The sequence below is a fragment of the Lycorma delicatula genome, chromosome 1 (genome assembly GCF_047948215.1).
Source record: "Lycorma delicatula isolate Av1 chromosome 1, ASM4794821v1, whole genome shotgun sequence".
NCBI classification, from domain to species: domain Eukaryota; kingdom Metazoa; phylum Arthropoda; class Insecta; order Hemiptera; family Fulgoridae; genus Lycorma; species Lycorma delicatula.
The window spans coordinates 310,303,772-310,329,205 of NC_134455.1; the positions used below are offsets into that span (position 1 = coordinate 310,303,772).

Below are 25,434 nucleotides of genomic sequence, written 5' to 3' on the forward strand. Positions count from 1 at the left end.
ATTTTTTATAAGATCATTGACAATTTCACGGTAATTTTCTGCCTTTTGAATTACCAAAAAACTCTTAGTAACATTTTTGAATGTTTGCCAAGCTGCTTTCTCCAGTGGATTCAATAGTTCCTCAAACTTTTCAACATGCATTAGTAATCATATTTGTGAACCCACAAATATTCCTTCTTTAATTTTTGCAGCACTAATTTTAGGACACTTCTGTTTTAAGTACATGAAACCAGGGGTATCGTTCATGGCCTTGATGAAATTCTTCATTAATCCTAGTTTAATGGTGTTCTCGTTGATGCGGAAGACAGAGTTGTCATTTGGTAAGTACTGGGCTGGTACTTACCGTCATTGTAGTATGCTCACCCTTGGTTGTTTATATCTTTATCTCTTACTCATTTCATAATTTATGTATTGAATAATATCACAATCACTTAAGAAATATCATTTTAATAATTTGTTTTTATATTACATTCATTGCAAATTACCTGAAAGAAAACTATCAGTATTCTGAGAAAAAGAAAATTTGTTAAAAAAAAGTGTGTAAGTTGAGCTCACCCTTGGTTGACGCTCACCTTTGATTATTTTATCCCTATATCTCTTACCATTTCATAACTTATACATTTAATATATCAAATCACGTTTTTGGAATATTACATTGATTGCAAATTTTCCTGAAACAAAACTGTTAGTATCCTGAAAAAAAGAAAATTTGTTTAAAAAAAAAAAGTCGACACTCAACCTTCATTATTCATCCACACATTTTGTGTTATTAATCAAACACACCGATGCGGCTATATGCACATTCATCATTAAACTGCAGATGACATTACTTCTACAACATGACCCAATAACACTCCGAGGATACTTCTGTGAGAGATACGACTGCCTAGTAGACAGTAGGGAGAGTGGCGGAGTGGCGATTTTCATGAAGAATGGGGTGTCGGCTACAAGAATTCAACTAACCACTCTCATTCCTGCTGTTGCATTTAAGGTCTCTATCCACTTCAAATTATATATCTGCAATCTGTATCTCTCACCGAACACTGAGTTCAGTGCTCTAGATGTCTCAAATCTCCTCGCGCAAATACTGTCTCCATTGTTAATAGTAGGAGTCTTCAATGCCCACCATATTTCCTGGGGCTTAACCTTCTGCTCCACTCGAAGAAATATGATAAACAGAATGAGACAAGACTTTGACCTTTGTCTTCTGAATAATGGATCACACACATTCATGTCTTGTCTCTGTATCATCATGTCTTGTCACATTCACAGTATCATCTGGTACTGTATCTAACATCGATCTCTCCATATGCTCACCAAATTTACCCCCTCATCTTAATTGGCCTGTTTCTAATGACTTTCACAGCAGTGATCACAGACCAATTATTATTGGTTTCAGTGTAGACCGCGTGGTTAAAAGAAGGCCACGGAGATGGATTGTTGAAAAGGCAGATTGGAATGGATATCATAAAGCCATCCAATCACAGTATGACGATGATGCGAACATCCTTGACCAATATACTCCTCTTTTACGTCCATGATACTTGAGAATGCCAACAGATATATCCCACAAACATCGGGTAATCCTGGACGTCCTTCCGTTTCATGGTGGAATAATGATTGCAGGTATGCTATTAGGAATCGACGGCAGGCACTACGCAAATTTAATCGTAGGACTACAGCTGAACATTTAAATTTATACCGCAGGGCTAGAGCGGTATGCCATCGGGTATTCTTGAACGCTAAGAGGAGTTCATGGACGAATTACGTGAACACTATCACACGCACTACTCCACATCTACCGTGTGGAAAAAAGCTTTGCAATTTTCGGGTCACCAAAACAATCTATTCTCGGTCTTATTGGTGAAGGAAAACTCCTTTCATCATTTTCGGCTGTGGAAAATATTTTAGCAAAATCTTTCCGCTCGGTGTCTCTCACTTCATCGTATAATAACGACTTTCAAAGGTACAAGATTCAGATTGAAGTATTATCATTAAACATTGGTGAATTAAACACCCCATTCGTATTTAAGGAATTGTTACATGCGCTTAAAAACTCACATGACACTTCCTCTGGCCGAACAATATTCACTTTGGTATGCTTTCACACCTTCCTAATTTGGCACTACAACATCTTTTGAATATTTACAATGGTTTATTCTCCAGACAAGTCTTCCCACCCGGCTGATCAGAAGCATTTATTATACCAGTACTAAAACCTGGTAAAGACAAAACCAACCCCTCAAACTACCGCCCTATTTCTTTAACAAGCGATTTGTGTAAAATAATGGAGAGAATGGTAAACTGCAGGCTTACATGGTACTTGGAGAAACATGGCTTTCTATCTTCAGAACAGTGTGGTTTCCGACAAGGATGATCTTCCATTGACCATTTAGTATCAATGGAAACAGCTATACAAAACGCTTTCTTAAACCGCCAGCACCTCGTTGCTATCTTTGATATAAAAAAAGGCCTACGACACAACCTGGCAACGTGGTATTCTTAACACCCTCAAGGAATGGGGAATCAACATGCTTCTCTATCCGCGGATTCTTATATCACTGAACGAATCATGTTCGTGTGGACGATTCGCTCTCAGATAGTGTCATCTTGGAGAATGGAGTGCCTCAAGGTAGTGTATTAAGTGCCACCTTATTTTCTATAGCCATAAACGGTATTACCAATTGTGTGCAGGCTCCTGTCTCATGTTCTCTATTTTGCTATTTACATTGCCAACATCCACAGCAAAGAGACTACTGAAGAACACTATATTTCACCTTGACGCTTGGTCCAGGATTTCTGGTTTCACATTTTCATCCGCAAAACCAAATGTGTAGTCTTTTCTCGGCTACAAAACCCTTCTATTGCGCAAGTTTTTCTGAACAGAGAGCTTATTGCTATCTCTCCTTACGTCAAGTTTTAAGGTTTGTTTTTTGATAGCCGTCTTACCTGGGTCAAACATATAAAAGAATTAAAAACAAAATGTTCCAAACTTTTAGATATGATGCAATTCCTTAGTAACACCAATTAGGGAGCCAATCGGTCATGTATAATATGTTTTTACTATTCCTTTGTTCGTTCCCGTTTAGATTATGGTTGTGTCGCCTACTCTTCAGCTCGTCAAACTGTGCTTAAAATGCTGGATGGTTTATATCATGCTTTCCTTCGGCTTGCCACAGGTAGGTTTAAGTTAAGCCCTGTGGCGAGCTTTCTTGTAGACTGTGGTGAACCATCACTTTGGGATAGACAAGACCAGCTTATATTATCTCAACCCATCGGGTTGGTCTAGTGGTTAACGCGTCTTCCCAAATCAGCTGATTTGGAAAGTCGAGAGTTACAGCGTTCAAGTCCTAGTAAAGCCAGTTATTTTTACACGGATTTGAATACTAGATCGTGGATACCAGTGTTCTTTGGCGGTTGGGTTTCAATTAACCACACATCTCAGGAATGGTCGAACTGAGAATGTACAAGACTACACTTCATTTACTCATACATATCATCCTCATTCATCCTCGGAAGAATTATCTAAACGGTAGTTACCGGAGGCTAAACAGGAAAAAGAGAGCTTATATTATCTCATTTTGCTTGCTAAAAGGACAGCCAAATCACTCGGCTTTTAACTCAGTCCTTAGAAATCCTAATTTAGGAAGGTGTGAGGACCGTCCACGTTGTATTGCACCTGTAGGTGTCCGTACCCGACGTCTGCTGCAGCATATAAATGTTGACACACCGTCATTCTTTCCATCGTATCCGTGCACATATCTTCTGTGGGGAATAAACCTTCTAAATTTTATTTTCGATCTTACGACATACAATAAACAATCAACACTACCTACTGTCTTCCAGCAAATGTTTCAGTGTGTTCTCTCCAAGATGAATCCAGACGCGGTGGTATATACTGATGGATCGAAACAAAACGATACAGTTGGTTGTGCGTTTGTTGTCAATAAAAGAACTTATATGTTTGGTCTATTCAGTATTACGAGTGTGTTTACCGCTGAACTATACGCTATAAATAAGGCTGTAAATATCATTAACCCTAAATATAGAAACATTCTTATTTGCAGGGACTCGTGTAGTGCTCTCCAAGCCTTAAAAAACTTTTATTCCAAACACCCTATCGTCGTTGAAATTTACAACGCAATCGCAACACAGAAGTAAGTTTTTGCTGGATCCCTAGCCACGTAGGGATTCCGAGTAATGAACATGCAGATTGCGCTGCCAAAGAAGCATGTAATCAGCCTCCTTTCACCACCCGAGTTGCTACTTCTGATTTTATTAACTATATAAAACAATCACTAAGAGCAAGGTGACTGGACAATTACCTTTGATAATAAACTCCGGCAGATTAAAGATTCTGTGTTGCCATGGTATTCCTCATGCAGAAAAACTCGGCGTGAGGAAGTAGTCCTCTGTCGATTGCGAATAGGACATACGAGGATCACACACGAGTACTACCTGATGTCAGGTAGACACGCGCGCGATGCAACTGCCGCATGACTGTGCACCACATACTCATAGACTGCATACGTTATGCGGCGTTGCGTCGTAAATTTAATCTACCCAGAAATATCCGTGGTGTCTTGTACAATGATAATGAAATTTTAAACCGCATGTTTCTATTTCTGCTTAGTACTGGGTTAATACAAAAAAATTATTATTGTCGAGTATATTTTTTATGTTAGATCTTTTTTAGTTTTCTTTTTAGTCTTTTTGTTATCCGAGAATGGGCCCTTTACACCCATCTCGGACTTTGTTAAATTCTATGCACTTTTGGTTTTATTTTAGTTTTTATCTGTGATATTAGTTGTAAGTTTTATTCATCTTTTAGAGTAGCTTTATTTTCTTTTATTTTTTAATTAAAAAAAACTCCAGGCGATGATAACCCGCAGGCGTTTTTCGCTCCCAAAAAAAAAACAATTGGATTTCAGAAGGGTTCCCGTATAATAAGTACCTGAAATAACATAGCGATTTGAGAGTCTATTGGCTGTCAGACCAATTTCCCAGCCGATATTAGTCACCAGGCTTATATTTTTATATTTTTTCATATTTCTACTACTATCTTGATGAGTAACGTCCTAAGCAAACGATACTAAAAATCGACTTTTGACAACTTCGAATGACTCATTTTCTAGTGAATATCGCATGCTAGACTGGAATGAAACATTATTTTATACCAAAAACAATGAGTATGTAAAAGTTCAGCATTAAATAAATACTTTCAACATGAAATTTTTACAAATCAAAGATCCTGCAAAGCTAATTCTAGCACGACATGAGGGACAGATTTTGCCAATTTATTAATAACACTATTATACAATTTATTGCCATACATTTTAACTGTTTAGTTAATGACTCGTATCGAATTTCCGTGTGAACAAGATATTTACAGGTTAGATTATAATTTAATTGAATTAAAGAAAATTTATTTTAATATTTTAAGGGCCTCGCACCAAATTTTTACAAGTAAGGATTTAATATACTGTTTAAAACTTTGGTAAGTTAAATTTTAGGACCCTAATAGAGATGAGGTACGTTACTAAGATGAATCGTTCAAGATTAAAGAAGTAAAGGAGTCTACAAAATAAAGAAATTATGACTTGATTTCATGCCTGAACAACTGGTAAAACAAGAAAATTTACTTGGTTCCAAAAAATAAGCAAATCACTTTTTTATAGCTATTTCCTATCTATATTTATTATTGTTATTTTTGTTTTCATACTCGACTTTGTCACAAAAAAAAGTAAAATTATTTTTTAAGGTGTTTTATTTTAGTGGAAAATCTAAAAAAATACAATCTGACCGTATATTTCTTACATTTAAAGGCAGAGGTATAAAACGCTGAATTTCTGTCAGAATACAAAATTATCGATACTTGGTAAGTCACGATACACAATGTGTACGAATGATCAGATATTACGTAAATCGATATCGGTAGAACAACGATACTCTAATTGCGAGTTGAGAAGTCGAGGTTACGTTGCGTTTGTGTCGTAAATTTGTTTAGTGTGTATATTATTCTGTTTTCTGTTTTGTGTGTTTTTTTACTTATCAAAATGGCTATGATGCAGAGAAGAGCAAACGTAAGTAGACAATTTGTATATCATTAAACTTTTTTTCAATATTTTTTTGGCAATACAGTAATTTACATACTTAGTGTAACAAAAAGGTTATGACATAATGTCAAATTTTATTTTTATCTATTTTTCTTATAACATTCCTTGTTACTGTATATAGAAAATAAGTAATGAATTTTCGTAGTGATTCTGAGCATTATAATGAAACTAAAAAACTTTTATAAACACATATTTCATATGTTGTAGACGCAGTTTCTGATTGATTGCTAAAAGTTCCCCCTACATTGCTAGAAAGTGTGAGAGGTGTAATGTAGATTATTTATTAGGCTTAACTTTAGAGGTGCCCCTCCAGTTTCAAACCTACAAAAAAGTACTTAAAACATTAAACATTTTAAGAAAAACACACTTTAAACATTAAAAAATGTTAGGTTACCTTTCACCTTCAGAACTTTGTTACTATTTGCAAGACGCAGAATGTTTCGATACTTGAGGAGCATGGTAGTCGTATAGCACGGCGAATTGGTGCATTGGATGTGATATTTCTGTGTTGAGCTTTACTGAATTGTATAAGAATAATGAAGAGGATCTATTGAATTTCTTTGAGGCACATGGATTACTAAATTTGAGAACACAGTGTAGAAAGTTTGGGAAAGAAGTGAAAATCAACAAGCATAGAGGAACTTATAATTTCTGTTGTAATGCAAGAGGAAAGGGTGGCATGAAAGAAAACATTTTTTGAAAAGTCAATGTTACCTGTGGAGAAAGTGTTGTTGTTTGTAGTGTCATGGTTTCTTCTTAAGTGAGACAAACAGGGGTTTATAGAGCATGAATTGAAGTTGTCCTTAGCAACAGTGGTTCATTGGAGTAATTATTAATTAGGAAAGTGTGTGTTGACTGGGTGATAAGAAAGTCAACGAACATCGGTGGTCCTGGAAAATTCATTGAAATAGACGAAGCTAAATTTGGGAAAAGGAAGTTCAATAGAGGCCAACGAGTGGATGATCAGTGGGTATTTGGTGGCGTGTAACATGGTCTGGAAGGAAAGTTTTTTGTGTTACCAGTACAGAGAAGAGACAAAAAAACGTTACTTAACATAACAAGGGATCAAATATTACTGGGAACCTCAATCATCTCAGACTGTTTAAAGTCGCATGACTCTCTCTCTCTCTTTTTCTGTTTAGCCTCCGGAACCACCGTAAGGTATTACTTCAGAGGATGAGTGAGGATGGTATGTATGAATGTAAATGAAATGTAATCTTGTACAGTCCCAGGTCGACTATTCCTGAGATATGTGGTATATTGAAACCCAGCCTTCTAAGAACACCGGTAACTGTGATCTAGTATTCAAATCCTTACAGAAGTAATTGCCTTTACTAGGATTTGAACCTGAGAACTCTTGACTTTGAAATCAGCTGATTTGCAAGTTTATACTGATGACAAGTTTAACCACTAGACCAACTCGGTGGGTTAAAGTCATACGACTGTCTCAATGATGAAGGTTTCAGGCACCTTCGAGTGAACCACAGTGTATAATTTGTATGCATGGAAGCTAGTGGAGAAGTACACGAGAAGAAATCAGGAGATTTTAGATGGGTAACCACTGTTCATCCACATCCCTGGCATTGAGAGCCTTTGGTGAATTATATGATATTATTGCATACCTGTGATGGAAAAAAAATCTGAACACTTCAAAGGTTATTTGGCAGAATTTTTGTTTAAAGAGAGGAGGCTATATAGTTCATGCATGATTTCCTCTGGGAAGTAGCGGAACTGTACAAGCTGAAGTTCTGAAGGCAAGTGAAAAGTAACCTAACCTAACATTTTTTTATGTTTTAAATGCATTTTTTAACAATTTTTAATTTTTTAAATGCTCTTTTGTAGGTTTGAACTGGAGGGGCACCTTTAAAGTTAAGCCATTTGTTATGTATAGCCCATATTAAAAAAAATCATTACTGTGACTTGAAACTTTAAAATTAAGTGCTCACTAGCTGGTAGTAATAATAATAATACTTTATGCTTATAATTGTTGCTGTAGCATAATACGCAACATTTTGAACGAGTTAGGGCCATACCAAAGTAACAAGCTAAAACTAAATTAGTTATAGTGTATAAGTTTTATATTTAAATTATAAAACTTTTTTTATTTTAGTATTTTTAAACTGTTTAATTTTAATGGATATAATAAGTGAACTATTTAAAATTCGTTCAAGTGGGAGAAAACATAAAGTAGTAGTATTTGTTTAGACCTATACTAACACATTATGCAGGCTAAGAATGCTAAACAGAAAAAGAGAGAACATTACTGAATGTTGTACAGTATTTTGTGATACTTATTTTTTTCATGAAAATAATAAAGATTCTGGTATTTGTAACATTATGATTGAACAATACTATTGTTAATTTTATATTTATTGCATTTGAATCTGCATTAACAACTTTACACAAACTGTTAGATTGTATGTGTAAAGTATCTTGTATATGTATTATTTATACAACATTTTCAAGAATTTTAAAATTAATTTAATGTCACTGCACATTTTTTATTGTCATTTTTCAATATATATGTTTATTAATACTGATAGAAATGAAATAATTTTACCAAATTTAGGTAGCTAATAACAAATTGTTCAAATGTTTTAATGCAAGATTTATTATAATTTCATTTTGCAATATCATTTGAAGTTCATTGATTTTTAGCAACTAGAATTTACAAATATATAAAGGATGAAGTCATCACTTTTATACTAGTACATAACATTCCTTGTTCCTTATTTTAGAAAATATGTAATGAATTTTTGATGTGACTTTGAGCATTAGAAATTATACCAAAAAAATCTTGTTTTACTGGGCTAAAAAATGGCCTTAACTTATATAAATAAAAATATTTGATTGTGTGGCCATAATTTCTGAACGGAACAAGGGATGAAAGTGCACTTCTTTCCCTTGTTCCATACATCTTGCTGACATCACATGGTTGCTACGTGGAGGAGAATGCATAATTTCCTGGAGTTGTTATTAATCACTTGTATACCACATATATGAGTAAACCTTTGCTGGCACTTATATATCTAACCCCTTTCCTGGCACTTTTTTTCATGTTTCATGTTGATGTAACAAAAACCATTTCTGTAAAAACAATTAAAAAACCTGCTCATTTCTTTTATTTTCAGTTAGGATAGATTTCAGTATATTTTCAGAAAATATTTGAAAATTAAACAACAAAAAATAACAATAAAATAAACATAACATGTTACTTATGTTAGTGAATGAAGAGAATTACAAAGCCATTTTAATGTTGCTACACCCGAAAAAGCAAAAGGAACTGTGAAAATTTACTCTTATTTTGTTGCAGTAAAATTATCTTGCTTAGGTACTATAAATGAAATTGTGAAAAATTTACGAAACAGGTTCCATCTCTCCAAAAAGAAACGGAAAATGTGGATGGAAAAAGAAAACCACACCTACAGAAGATAGATTACTAATAAGAAAAAGCAAAATTAATTCACAGTTGTCAGCTGTTGACCTTAATAGGAGCTTGAGAACCAGTGGGACTAATGTTTCTGATATGACAGTTTGTAGAAGATTGTTGGCAGTGGGAAGAATTGCTTGGAAACCTAAAAAGAAGCAGTTACTGACTGATACAGGTTATGAAGACAAAAAAATACTTCAATGGGCAAAGGAACATAAAGAATGGACTATTAAGATGTAGAAAAAGTTTTTTTTTCAGATGGGACTCATTTCTTTGTGCAAGGGGAGAGAGTAGCCTACATTCATAAGTCAGCAGATGAGAGGACTACTATGCCAGTACACCTGCAACAAGCTCCAAATACAGCCAAAAAAATTTTTTGGGGATGTTTTACACATGAAGGGCCAGGAGCACTTATGCCCGTGGATGAGATGATGAAATCAGACTAATACATTAACGTATGTCAAAGAAAAGTAGTCCCACTTATGCAGAAGAACCCAGAACTCATTTTCCAACAGGACCTTGCACTATGTTACATGTCAAAGAAAGGAAAAGAGTTCTTTAAAAACCAAAAATTTTGACTGTTCTCGTGGGCAGGGAACTCCCCCTGACCTGAACCCCATAGAAAATTTATGGGCCGTACTAAAAAGAAGACTTGGGAAAATGAATTGTAGCACAAAAACTCACTTTATTAGTTTTGTGATACAGGTTTGATTTCGAGATGAAGAAATCAAAAATCATTATTCTACCTTAGTGGAATCAATGCTAGAGAGGATTAATGAGATAATCAAAAACAAAGGAGGACACATAAACTATTAAATTTGAGTAAGTTTGACTATTAAACATTTTTTCTTTTAAAAATAAAATTTGTTAAAGATACTGTGTTTGAATTAATTTGTTTGCCACTGTATTTATGTTTTTGACTGAATACAGTACAAAGAATGTCTCTAGAATAATTAATAGTTAAATGTTTTTCCTGCTATCAAACCAAGCCTGCAATTGTTGATGTAGACTGGTAAGATACTGCTGTTGAGAAACAGTTTGATCATTGAAAGTGTGGAAACCTCTCTTTTTAAACTTCCTGGATGTTTTGAAAAAACAGTTTTATCATTTCTAAATTTTCAAGACAAATCTTGACAAGTCTATGCTTATTCTTCCCCATTCTACCAACATAATCAGTTATATTCTAGTCTAAAATCCATCTGACCAGGATAATTTCATTTGTTAAATTCTTTATGGCTGCAATATTCTCAGTGGGTCAATTACTCAGGTATCCCTGACTCCACTGAAAGATCTTGTAATGCTTACAAGATCTTTCCTACCGCTCTATAACATTGTGTATAGTGTTTTCAGACAGGCTTGCAGGTTAAGGCAGGGGGTCAAGATTGTTTTCTTAAGATCAATGATTTCATCCTGTAGTTGTTCAGTAATTCCTTTCATATTGTGAATAAGTATGTGTTGAGTAGAAATGTCATCACAGGCTGTGCAGAGAAATTTTATTCCGTTTGAGTTGGTTTGCAATAACAGTGTCCCATCTTGAAAAGTTTGTACATGAAATATGCCCAAAAAAGTTACTACAATCACAAATATGGCTATGCTTACCTCTATTGGTTTCTTTAACTTCCTTTTTACAGACTGCACAGTATGTAGACCTAGTAATCTGTTTAACAACACAATAATAATATAATAACAATGATACAGCAGAGTAATAATAATAATAATAATGTAATCAACAACACAAACATAACAGAACAGAACAAAATGACAAATAATTGATAAAGCGATAAGATAACGGCACACTTGATTGACTAATAAAAGCAGTAGTGATAAGATAAGACACTGCTGCTCACTTCAAACTCTGTACAGAGAATAAATATTTCAAATACTGACTTTTTCTGAAATAATAAACCATTATTTATGTCTTGAACTTTAAAATCCATTTTTCACACTCTTAAGGTATACCATGTTGTAAAACATGTAAAATTAATCTATCTTTGTTTTGTTTTTGGTAGGTAAGACTTCCACCTGAGGTTAATCGTGTTTTATATATACGTAATCTGCCTTATAAGATAACTGCTGAAGAGATGTACGATATATTTGGCAAATATGGGGCTATTAGACAGATTAGAGTGTAAGTTTGTAATTTAAATTATCTATTTTTATTTTTAATTTGAATATGTTTGCACATGTTATGATTAGTAGAGAGTTAATTAGTGTTAATAGCTGTCAACAAGGTAACAGAGTCTCATGTTATCCAAGAAGCTCATTATCTGAAATCCCTGCAAACACATGTATTAAAATTGCTTTATAATAATGAAAGTTATCATTAATAATGACTAACTTCATATGATGGTTAATTTAAATTTTAACGTCTTTAATTACAAACTGTAAAACTTCTTATCTTAGAACTGCATGTTCTTAAACATGTTCTTTTGTTTCTCTTTTTAAAAACTAAAATATTTAAAAATGTTTTACTTGTAATTTTTGTATTTATGCTTCATTTTAATGAAAATACAACAAAAATTGTTGACAGAAATCTTTGCAAGTGACCATGTTGAATAAAGATGAATCTTTAAAGATCTTTGGTAGTGAATGATATCTTGATACCTTAATTGATTGAATGATACCTTAATTTATAATTTTTACTGGGTATTATATATGCAATCGTGGTTATTTGAATAGTGCGCTCTCTTGTGAAAATTGTCAAATTGTTAAATTCTTTATGGATGCAATATTCTCAGTGGGCCAATTTCTCAGGTATCCCTGACCACAGAAAGTTTTAATTTAGTTTCAGTAGTAAACTCTTTCTCTTTTCTTGCTGATTGCATCTGACAAAAGTAAGACATCAATACTGCTGCTATAAGATATATATTTATGTTTGGTTATTGTGACTTGTTTTATGTTGCTTAACACCTAATAAATTTGACAAAGATGACTGCTATTTACGTGTCTTCTAAGACAATCATATATTTTTACCTAACTCATGTATCACTGATATTTTATAATGGAATTTATTAGGATATCTTGGAGAATCTTTTACTTTATAGTCGATAGGTTCACGTAATTATTAAAGACATATAAGTAAGGTAATGGCAATTTGATGGCAATGGAAGTCTTTGATGCTGAAATAGGAAAAGTTCAAGAAGAAAAAATAGTTTTACAGGAGTACTAGATAAGGAAATGAAAGAGAATCTAAGAATTTTGTACCAAATATGTACTAGTAATTGCCAATATCTTTTTTATAAAGTTACGAAAGAAGATGAATAAATGATGAGGCCAGAAATATAGGAAGGATTATGTAAGGAACTGTGTAATGGTTAGGCAGAGATTTAAAACTCAAATTGTGGACTGTAAAAGATATATGTAGGAACAGACAGTGACAGTAATAGAAATATAGCTAAAGTTAAAGAAATTCAAGAAAAAGCTGAGAACTGAATTTGATACAGCCAAACTTAAAGTAAATGTGATCAAAAATTGAAATCATAGTGAAACGTAGATTCAGTTTTAAGTTATAAAAAAAATATAATCTGTTTTTCTACTGATTTACTTATTTTTCTAATAAGAATATTTGAAAGAGCAGATAATTGAAGCAGGAAAGAAGTTACTTTTTTTTGATAAAAAAGTAACATTTAATAGAAAATCTTGGATAACAAGAAATAAAAATAATTAATGTATGAAGCTGCAAAATAATACTGAAGGATACTGGCAGACATATGAATTGGCATGTAACAAATAAAATTAATAGAAAAAGCAGAGTAATAAAGGAAGGCTGTTTAAAGAAAATACTTAATTTGGTAGAGATAAATATAATTACTAGAAAGATAGGAAAAGTAAGTGAAAACTTTGTGGAAATGAGGTCCAAATATGAGGCATATCTTTAAAGTAAGGTCTGTTTTGAAATAAAAACAAAACTGAAAAAGTATGAACAAACTTTATTACTTATACATAAAAATACATTTATTAACTACTTTTCTACATTTATAACTGTCAACTCATTTTTCATAGCACTTCACTAGCTTCATTTCTTCAAAAAATTCTGCTGCCAATGACTTATACCATGAAGTAATACTATTTTTTAATTTCTCATCATTGTCAAACTTTTTGTGATGCAATACACTGTTTAATGTGAAGAAAAAAGTATTCCTGGTAGCTAAGCCAGGGCTATAGGGTGAAGATTTTCCAACAAGATTTTTCCAGTTGTCTCACTATCTGATTTACTGTACATGGCAGGCATTGTCAAGGAAAAGCAAAATTCTACAGTTTACCATCCCACATTGTTAACTTTTTAATAGCTCTTCTAAGACGTTTTAATGTTTTTTAATACATATTGGGATTCTTTGACAAGGAAGACACCTTTTTTTTGTCTGAAAAAACAGTAGCCATAAGCTTCTTTATTGAACATTCTTTTGAATTTAAATTTCTTTGATCTAGGGAGTGATGATGATGAATGCCGCATTTGCATTGATTGCTGCTTTGTCTCTGTGTTTGAATGAGAAATGCAGGTTTCATCTCTGGTGAAAATGTGATCAAACAATTTCACCTTCATTTTCAGTATGCCACAAAAGTTCATGCGTTGTAACAAGATGTTTTTCGTTGTGTGTATTGGTTAATATCTTTGGCACCCATCTGGCACGCAATTTTTATAGCCTAATTTTTCAGTCAAAACTTCATAAATCAAAGATTGTGAAACATTAAACACAGTGTAGGTGGTTTTCTCAAATTTTTGTAGCACGTGTAGAATTGAATTTAGAAAGAAATATATATATTTTTTTTTTTTTTTTTTAACTGAATTTTTACGGGCATCGATTGCTAAGGTCATTAGTCCTTGTCACATTCTTTAAAAGAAATTATTATCTCCATCAGGATCGTCATATGTAAGGGTGTAAAGGGCCCTTTCATTTTATTTAAAAACACAAACTTCACAATAAACATTAAAAAATAAAAGACAAGGACAATCACAAACACTTACGGGGTGTAAAGGGCCCCAATATTAAAATTTGAGATAGGTTCTCAAAAGACCATGAAATTAAAATTAAAATTAAACTTATCAATACCATATCTTTCTTTCTTCTACGAAGTCTCATTTATAGTTTGTTTAAGCACCCTCGGGGCGACCAGAACTGCCGTTGAGCAGTATATCAGTCGTGCCAGGGTGCCGTGGCAGTTGAATCCTTCTTATATCAGGCCATAGGTATGCACGGCGTACACCCATAGCCTCGCGCCCTCAATCCACCCTTGAGGGTCCGCCATGCCATCATCGGACACACCCCGACTCACTGCTCTTGAATGCAGGTGAGCCAAAATGGCCTAGGCAAGAGGGCTACCTCCCGTCACTATACGTGCCACGCTTCGAGACTCCCTTATATGTATATATAAAACTATCGCTTAGAGTATCTTTTACCACAGCTTTAAACTTTCATTTTATAGACTTTTAAGAAGTCCACTGGCGTGTAAAAATGCAACTATATTTTCTTCATTTCCATTATCCAGATCAGCACTAATATTATTTGTAAGACGGAACCTCTTTCTGAGGTCCTCATATATGGTACACTCTTCTATTAGATGCTTGATTGTCAGTGTTTTATTACAAACACCGCACATTGGTCTCACTTCGCCGGTTAACAAATATAAATTTGTTAATCGCGTGTGACCGATTCTAAGTCTGGTCACCGCTACTTGTTCACGGCGAGTCAACTTAAAGTCGCTTTTCCATTTATAAGGAGAAGTTTAACTGAGTTTAATTTTGTATATAAACTCCTCCATTCAGCGTTCCACTTGTTTCTTACTATGTTTGTTAGACGGTTTTTAACATCTGCCACTCTTACAGGAAATGCATCCAAGTCATCGCAGACTGTTGCCTTTCTGGCAGCTTCGTCTGCGATTTCATTACCTGTAATACCAGCATGCCCTGGAGTCCATACAAATACACATTGCTGTCCTCGTTGTTTTAGTACGTATAAAATGGACAGGATGTTTGCAATTAGGACATCCTTAATGTTCTTGTTCCGAATTGCGACGAGTGCACTTAATGAATCGGAACATATTAGCACTCTCTCTTCGCAATAGTGTTCAGTGTAGCGAAGAGGTTGCTGAATTGCAGTGAGTTCTGCCGTGTAGACACTGGCCACATCTGGCAGTCTCCAAAAGTGGGTTTCTTCATTTACATATATTGAGCATCCAACACCATGTTCGGTTTTAGAACCGTCAGTATAAATTCTAATATGTTCTTCGTAACTACTGACGGTTGCTAAAAATTCCTGCTGGATGATCACTGCTGGTTTCTTTTTTATTTCTCCTTGAGAGAGATCCAAACTTGTATTTACCGCTGGTAAGAAATATAAAACATTCTTAACTTATATGTCCATCCAAACTCAGTAAAATGTATAGTTGTGTTTTTTCTTAATGGTAATAAATATTATTTTTTTAAATTAGTTATAATGCTTTAACGTAGGTTTAAAAAAATTATCAAGAAATAAATACTCAAATGATATTTACTGTAAAAGTTAGGATTTCCTGTTTTACAAAAAAAAAAAAAAAAAGAATGTTTGTTGCTATATTGCAAAATTGGAGAAGATATAAGAACTGCAGATATTTATATGCATATTAAGGCAACCAGGGTTAATGAATTTGGTTCTAGAAAAAATTGTAAAAAGTATACATAGTAAAGAAAATCAAAGATTTTAATTAATGAAAATAATTGAAAATTTAATATGCCTTAGGCTATATTGCCTAATAGACCTATATTGAGGACAAGAAATGATAGAATAAAAGAAATGAAAACGCGAATCTGGCCAGAAAAAAAAAAGATTTTAAAGAAAAATTTCTCACAAAAGTATAATTTTATGTTTTATAACATAAATATTTTATTTTAAAAATATAATTGAGTGTAATCATTATCAACTTTGTTTACACTTTGTACTAAGTTTGTGTTGTTTCCGTACTTTAGAATAGTAGTTCTCTACTTTTTTTGTGAAATTGAGAAAGTGTGGCTTGCAACAGTTAAGATTTTTTGACAGAATGAGTAGATCATAAATTCATGATGTAGTCTGTAGCATTTCACCTATAAGCAGCAACATGATTGCGATCTAAATAAAATTTGGTACTCCTAATGTCATATTCAAATCCAATTCATGAGTGAAGTTGTTTTTTGAACTTAAATAGTTGTAATTCATCGAAATTAATAATGAATCTTGTAAAATTAATTATTTATTTATTGTGTCATATTTGCTTCAGAGGGAATACACCAGATACAAGAGGTACTGCCTTTGTTGTTTATGAAGATATTTTTGATGCAAAAAATGCATGTGACCATTTGTCTGGCTTTAATGTTTGCAATAGATATTTGGTTGTGTTATATTATCAGGTGAGTTATTTGTGTCTTAGTGCATAATTTGATTAATAGTTTATTTTTAAACAAAAGTTTTTAAAAATCCTTATGTAAATAAATATTCATTGAATCCAATTTTAACACTAAGTTTTGTTTTTTATAAGTTAAACATTACTTTATTTAGTAGGTTCAAGAAATATTGGCTATTGTCAATAAGTATTTAAATACGATAATATTTATATAAAGCAATCACTGATTTGTTACATATTAGATTTATGAATTAACAAAAATTGATTATAGTTTTTACTTTATATTTTTGTTGCTTTAGTTTATTTCAGTTTTCATGAAATGATAAAGCAACTAAATATTACTTTTAACATTTAAATATGAAAACTGACCAAGTATTTTAGGCACTCTGACTTGTGACATAATCAACTTCAGAAATGTTCAAATAACCAGGTATTGATAGATAACTAGTGAGAGTCATGCTCAAGAACATCCTTACTTGATTTGTAAGGAAAGTGAGGTGGTCTCGGATCACCTTATTTGTTGATTTAAATTTACTTTTATATCAGTTTGTCAAGTTCACTGAAATGAAAAAACAGCTCACTGAAAAATGAAAGCTCAGACTATATGCGGTTGTGTTGTGAAAATAATTTTTCTTAGAGAAACCAATATTGATTAGTGTGTTTTTGTCTTGTGTTTCAACTGTTTTACATGTATTATGGCCATAAGAAAGACATATATATATATATATATATATATACATAATATAATGACAAGCATCAAATAGATGTGTATCTACTATTAAGGCAGGTTTGGTCTGTTATGTTGGCAGTTTGGCCAGTAAAAATAAAAAGAAACTTCATTTTGAAATGGTATAGCTAACTTCTAAAACCATTCTTTTTATCTACCAAATTAGCTTTTTAATTAAGAAATCACTTAATTGTAATGAGACCTATAGTAAACAGGAGCTTAAAACTATAGAATGCTCAATGCAACAGACAATTTTATCATTCCTACTCTCTTGGGTTGTGCTTTTTTAATTAAAAAAAAAAAAAAACCCTGCAGCAAAACTGTAGAGGGTTTGCAAGGACAAAAATAATAAATATTGTTCTGTAATAACACTGACCATTATTTCATTATTTATATGGTAGGTCTTATTTCAGTGAAGATGTTATATGTATGTTAAATAAAGAGTATGCTAACCACACACCTACATATTAGAATGAGTTTTATGAATAAATCTTAGCTTCTGAAATAAATTTAAAAAATAAAAACTGCACAGATGGGGTTATTTTATGAGAAATGACTAAATTCATATGCGATTTTATTATGCAGTGCGTTTAAAAAGTTGCTGTACGCTGAAATCATTGAACTGTAATGATGAAACTTTCTTAATTATTATTTATTTTTTTTATTTCATTATTTTATAGAAATGGATATTATAATTAAAATAGTTTATAAAACATTTTAAAATTACCTCCTCCAACATCAATACAACACTGAACATTTTTCAGTGTTTGTTTTCAAACACTTTAACCAGCTGATGTACTGGAATGTCTTGTACATGTGCCGTTATTGCGGTTTTTAGTTCATTAAATCTGTTCGGATACACTGCTTGTTTCACTGTCCTCTATAGAAAGTAATCTGGCAGAATCAGATCAGATGAATGTGCAGGCCACAAATCCCTCGTGATTTATTTACCAAATTAAAAACATTATTGACCTGTTAGCCGTGTGCACTATGGCACCATCTTCTTGTTACCAACTGTGATTGATTTCCACTTCTGTGTACTGATTAATGAAGTTTGTTAAAACAACACAGAACAATTATGATTAACGGTACTTTCAAAAAAAAGATTGAACCTACAATGCAAATTCTACTTGCACCAACCCAGAAAATGTTTGCTTTGTGTAAAGATTTTTCGTGTAATTCATGGTGATTAGTTATCAACCATAGTCATGTATTTTGTGAATTAATATACCATCCCAGATGAAACTACGCTAAAATGTAATGTCAAGATACCTACAGAATTTTGGTCAATAAAATATTTAAACCATTGGTAATAGTTTAGTCTTTTGGCATGATCTGTAGGTTTTAGTTCTAGAACACACATTACTTTGTAAGGGAAAAGTTCCAATTCTTTTCTTGCAGCTTTATATGCGGTAGCAAGTTTGATATCTTGTTGCTGTGCTAATGAACCCATTGCCTTTGATGGATTTTTGGCCATAGCATCCAAAATATCAAGCAGCTTCTGTTCATTTGGTTTAGTTGGTCTCCCATTTCGATCAACTTCTTCAACAGAGCCTGTTACCTGAAATTTTTGAACTGCATTGTTGTGAGAAACAGGAGTATTTGGAAACATTCCAGAAAACTTGTGCTTCACTAGATCAGTATACTTGTCACCTTCACAAAATACATGTTCTATGACAAACTTGTGTTTCTCAAACAAAAGAACCATTATGTTTCTCTTGATTGAGTCCAGTAATTGAAACAATATGAAAAAAAAAATGAAGCATGTTTAACCACAATTCCACAACTGATATCTTGGTTTATTACTGAGTAACAGCCAATGAACCCACAGGGCAACCAACCTAATGCTGAAAAAACAGAGTACACCACATAGTTCTAATGAATACTGCACACTGACTTTCTGAACACTTTGTACAAGAAAGTAATCGTGCACATTGTAGCTACAACAAACTCTGTAACGAATTGAAAAAAGACAAACCTGATTTTCAGATTGCTTATTATTAAATTATTTTATTTAGAAAATGTTATGTGGAAATATACGGGTAGAGGGATTATACTGATAAATATACTTACTGTATACTTCAAGAATGCAGGTGCATCAGCTGCAGAGCGTGACTCACAATTACAAACATATAAAATAGAATTTCTGAGCATTAGCCATTGTTTGTATTGGATTCCTGTACTGATATTTTTATTAAATTTTACATTTAATGTCAGGGTTTTTTGTACTATTTGTGTAAATTTTTTATCGAGGTGTTTTGTAAAATACAATTCATTAGTTAACTTAAAATTGTAGATTTTGCAAAAATATACAAACTGTAGTCAGTTATGGTCTACTGAAAAGTTTTCTTGTAATTTGTTAAAAGATTTAGATACATATGTGATGTTCAAGTTACTAGAAAAGTCTATTTTTTTAAGATGCTCTATATGATTAGCCAAAATATGTAACCTGTATTAGAGAACCATACAGCCAAATGGATACATGTTAACTAATGATTAGCTATTTATTACATGAAGGATTTTTGTTCTTGGTATTTAATAGTCAGAACATTTACAAAAAAGTGACTAATAAAAAAATAGTTTTTTAGTTATAAATTACGTATATGAAAATATTTCACTAAATTATTCGTCCGTTTTCTTTTTAAAAAGAAAATTCTTGCATTAATTATATATTTATTTTTAATTCACTTATTTAGAGAAATTTAACATTTTAATTTAAACTCCAGTGTATAAGTTGACCTAGATTCATTAGTTATATGTATGGTTTCAAACTATTTTGGCAGGATTTATGGTTTTGAACTTCATACTTTGGTTCATGTTATAACGTGATTTTTATAAGTTTGTCTTCTAGACAGCCCAAACAGCATAATTTTCTCTTGTTCCAGAAGTTACATTATAACTGAAAAAAAAATTGAATGCAAATATAGAAAAATGTGGTTTTTGAACTCCTTTTTTTATACATTTTCAGGCTCAGTAACTTTTCTAAAACAGAACAAAAAATATGCATTAAAGTGTTGGTCTTATCTTTATCTTTACTCTCATTAAATTTCAGATCATTATGGTTATAATGAATCTTTTAAAAAATATTGATATTTCTACCTCCATTTATAATTTTTAAAAAACTTTTCATACAAACAACAGTTAAAATATCAATTTATTACTACAGTATGGAATTAAAAAAAAATGGATTTACTGAAACAAACAATTTATTTCAAAATGTCATCAACAGCCCATTGTGGTGAAGCAGAGTGGTGCAGTTCTGTAATAGATACAATCACCTGTCATTGATAAAGATATTTTAATAACTTTAAGCTATTTTTTAACCTAGTTCTAAATATTCAACTTAATTTGTATAAAAAGTTTTTTTTTTCAATTTTCTAATAATTTTTAGCTCTTTATGTCCCAAATAATTTTTTGGTTCTAATTCCAAAAGATAAATACAGTTGGATCAAATTATAAAAGTGAAGATGAGGTTTGTTTGTTAATCTATTTGAAGTGTCCCAAAAAAAAAAACATAAGCTGGTTGCTTGATCAATTCAAACAAAAATTGAAACTTACCCACTTGTTTCTTACATGTTTCACAACCTTAAAACTATTTTTTTTTAATTTTTTATTTAAGCAGTTTACCTGTGGCAGCCATTTTTGTTACGGTGTGCACACCTATTTTTGTGATTGTAAGGGTTTACAGAAATAATAATGACTAAACAACTATTGGTCCTGGAAGAATGAAACAAAAAACACTTTAATCACATTTTCTCAAGGTAAAAGATTGTTCCATTGGTTTATTTACCTATTTCTCTTCTTTCTATGAGAGAATTACTGATAAAGTTATGTAGTGATTCAAACTGGTATCGCTTTACACAGGTTTTTCATGATTTTGAGAGTTTATAACTTTTTTATTAGTATAGTACACAAGAAACATTTCTATTTGCCATAAACAACTATAAAAACACTGTAAGTTGTGCAAATTTGAGATTTTTAACACCAGCCCCATCAGAGTTATTTGAAGCCAAAATTTGAATTTTTTTTTTAAAAATTAGTTTTCAAAAATTCATAAAAATTTAGGGTTAAGTACTTCATTAATATTATTTATGGTAAAACTACTAACATATACCTACATATAAAAAAATAATTAAAACTGTGTATGCCATCCCTTCCTCTTGAAAAAATTACCAAAAGTGAAATTTCACCATTTTTCATGTTCAACTTTATTGGTAATTTTCTCATAGAAAGAAGAGAGATAAATGAATAAACCACTGGATCGATCTGCTACCTTGAGAAAATATGAATAAGTCGCGTTTTGTTTCATCCTTCCAGGACCAACAGATTTTTAGTTATGATTTTTTCCTTAAACTCTTAAAATCACAAAAATAGGTGTGCACACCGTAACAAAAATGGTCTCCACAGATAAACTGCTTAAATAAAAAATTAAAAATAAAATAATTTTAAGGTTCTGAGACATGTAAGAAACCACTGGATAAAATTCAATTTTTTTTTAATTAGTCAAGCAACTACCCTTGGGTCACGTCAGATGGATTAGCCCTTAATAAAAAGTATAACTTCTGATGTAGTTATCATTCCTCAGTTGTAATTAGTAGTAGTAATAATACTGTAGTCTGGCAGAGGTAATAATAATAATATTAATTACAGTATAGTTATTCATAGAAAATTAAATTAATTCAGAAGTTTAGAATACTTTATATTGAGTAAAAATGTAAGATTCTGATGAATGAAAGAATTCATAATATTAATAATAAATTATAGACAACAGGTGCATTTCTTCAATACAATTTGTTAAAAATTTTTTGTTGTTTTTAGATGATTGCTCTTGTCAATGTTTTTCTGTTATGTAAGGAAAAAACAACAAAATTTGAGAAGATATATTCTGTATTCTCTTAATGAACTTTGTTATTCTGTGATTATGTATAAGTGCAAATACAGTTTTATGTTAAAAGTCTATGTGGATAATATAAAATAAATTTCAGAAACCATATTATCAGTATGGTTCCTTTATCAACTTCAGAAAGTGCTCAAGTAATAAGATATCATTGATAGATAACTAATACATCCTCAAGAAAACCCAGCATTACTTACTTGGTTTTCAAAGAAAGTGAGGTAGTTTCTTATTGCTGTTTTTGCTGATTTGAATCTAATTTTGTATATCAGCTTGTCACGCTCACTGAAATGAAAACTCAGTTTTGAAAATAAAACACCTTTAATCAACTTTAACATTACATTATGAGCAAGCCATTATCAGCTTACATATTAAATCTTATCTATACAATCTACATGTATACGTATTATACTTATCTGTACAATTCCATCAGATTGTTGTACAGGATTTCTCTAAGATCACAATTTTTTCCTTCCTGTAGCATATCAGAAAATACTTTCCTCTCTTAAAAGTTTTATGTATTTTTGCTATCTTACAAAACCAGAATCCTGAAAAAAGAAAGAACTTTTCTTCTCTCCATAATGCTGTTGTTCAATCAGCATCTTTTGATTATTTACAAGGTATGCTTTTAAAGTAAGGTCCATTTTGAAATTGCCAACGTAAACTGATGGTGCTTGTGTAACTATGTTATGTCAATCAATAGTCAGCTGTTAACAATGGTTAATCATTTTGTTGTTAGTTTTTTATATTCATCCATTTAAAGTGATTGTAATTAGGCAAGTCTGTTGTATTGTAAGAAAATAAATAAACTGTATTTCCTTTGTGATTTAAAGCAGTCAGTAAGATGTAATTTTCTGCTTATATTTACCAATAATCAGTTTTACTTCATTTAATCAACTGTTGCATCTATTAGTTATGGTTAGTGTTAGTGAATAAAAACAAATTAGGCATGAATCAAACCAGAAAAACAAATGAATATCCAAAAAAGGTAGGTAATGATTACAGACATCTTTTTCTTACTATTTTTGATACTATTCTGAGATTGCTTTTATACTTTACTGTTCACTTAAGCATTACAAGAAATTTCAACATTTTTTACTGCTTTAAGTGTATGAAAAAGTACTACTTTTTATTTGACATTCAAAATTTATAATAAAAAAAAATATTTTACTATAAGACATGACTTGTTAAAACAGTGTAAGTTAATAACATGATAGGGGGATGTAGCAGTTTGTTCAGGTATCACCTGTAATATAAAAGTATTTGTCTGTCTTCTGTGAATCTGATACATGTTGATAGTGCACTAAATTCTATGACAGGATATTTATGTAAAAAGGCCATACAACCAATAAGATTGTGTGATGTCTGACAGTAATGTTCACAGAGTTGTTGCTGTATGCTTTTTGTGGCTACATAAGTACAATGCTATAAGACATGAAAACATCATCAACTTGTTGACCTGCAAATTTTTTTTTGTCTGCATATGTGACGGCTCACCATCATGAAATATTAGACTAAAAACAATAAATTTCTTGTTAAAATTAACAAAAAAAAAGCAGAAGTGAAAGCAGGAAAATGTTAATATAAATTTAATTTCTACTTGCTATTTAATTTAATTTTAGTGCCCATACTTTTGAAAATTGTTTGTATTATTTATATTGAATTTTTTTTAAATATAAACACATGTGATTTTTCTGTTCATTTATTTTCTTCTGTTTCTGTATTTACTCATTCTTCACTTCCAGTTTTCGTATTTATAATTTAAAACTATGACTGTTTCAGGCTAATAAGGCTTTCAAGCGGATAGATGTTGATAAGAAAAAAGAAGAATTGGATAAAGTTAAGACAAAATATGGAATTAATGATGAAAAATAAATATTTTATTTTATAATAAACTGTATATGGTAATTTAAACCTTAAAATAAAATGATATGGAATATTAAAAAAAGAAAATGGATAAGAATAAGAAAAAAATAAATAAAATAGATAAGAGATTAGGATTTATGACCTAAGTTTTTCTAAGCAATTACATAGTATTTTGATTGATTTTTAATATTTTTTTTATTGTTTGATTGAGAAATATTCTATTTATATTAATGCTTTCATTTACTTCTTGATTATTGTTAAAAATCTTTATAAACAAGCATTTTAAAAAGTGTCAGTGTTAAAATCCATTTCATGGCAACTTTTTTTTAAATGTTTAAACTGTATCATTGTAAAATACATTATTTAAGTTGCTATATTGTGTTGAATTGGTATTAATTGTTATAGTAAATTATTCTTTTATGTTGTCATTCACTCCTAGATCATTCTGTTTTACTATGGTGTTAGTGCATGATTAGCAAAACAAAAAAAGATTACAAAATTAACAAAATCATTAAAAAAAAAAAATAAAATACTTATTGGTTGTGATGAAAACTTGTCACCAGACTATAAAAATTGGTAAACTAGTTTGGTAATAATATTTTTCATGTGATAACTGTACAGCTATACACTTATGTAATACGTGCATCCTGATTCTGTTGCAGCTTGTGTCTGAAATAGTTGTACGTTAAGCTTCATAGTTTCTTCTTTCTATCTTCCTTTCATTTGTCCTCTACTTGTTGCAAGAAGTATTCTCTTCACTACGTGTTTTCTTTAACATCAGTTATTGATCTTGCTCTTGCATGTTTTCTGGGTCTTCTCCATTCACGTTTCATTCTTCTTCTCATCTTGTCTCATTCTTGGTAATATTTCCCTATCCATTTTTTAATATGTCTATAACATTTGGTTTACAATTTCATTATTACAACTCTTTTTATCTTCCTTCTGCTTATGATCAACTATTATTTTCATATGTGTGTTTTTAAATATTCCTTCTCATTTTTCCATTTTTAAGCTCTCTAAAAGTTAATTTCTCCAGCCTGAAGCCTGC

General features: G+C 31.5%; 1 protein-coding gene across 1 annotated transcript; it reads left to right on the forward strand.

Moving 5' to 3' along the window:
• Nucleotides 1-5,929: 5,929 nt before the first annotated feature.
• On the forward strand, nt 5,930-24,760 carry Sf3b6 (splicing factor 3b subunit 6). The gene is made up of 4 exons (XM_075381487.1): nt 5,930-6,083; nt 11,556-11,674; nt 16,777-16,906; nt 24,303-24,760. Exons 1-4 carry the CDS (start codon nt 6,057-6,059, stop codon nt 24,393-24,395), a joined length of 369 nt encoding a protein of 122 aa, XP_075237602.1. The 5' UTR covers nt 5,930-6,056; the 3' UTR covers nt 24,396-24,760.
• The last annotated feature ends 674 nt before the right edge of the window (nt 24,761-25,434 follow it).

What these genes read in the sequence shown, in the direction of transcription:
- Sf3b6 (XM_075381487.1), top strand. Translation starts at nt 6,057, where the DNA reads ATGGCTATGATGCAGAGAAGAGCAAAC. An exon ending in TGATGCAGAGAAGAGCAAAC is followed by an intron (nt 6,084 to 11,555) that starts GTAAGTAGACAA and finishes TGTTTTTGGTAG; the next exon opens with GTAAGACTTCCACCTGAGGT. An exon ending in TGGTTGTGTTATATTATCAG is followed by an intron (nt 16,907 to 24,302) that starts GTGAGTTATTTG and finishes TGACTGTTTCAG; the next exon opens with GCTAATAAGGCTTTCAAGCG.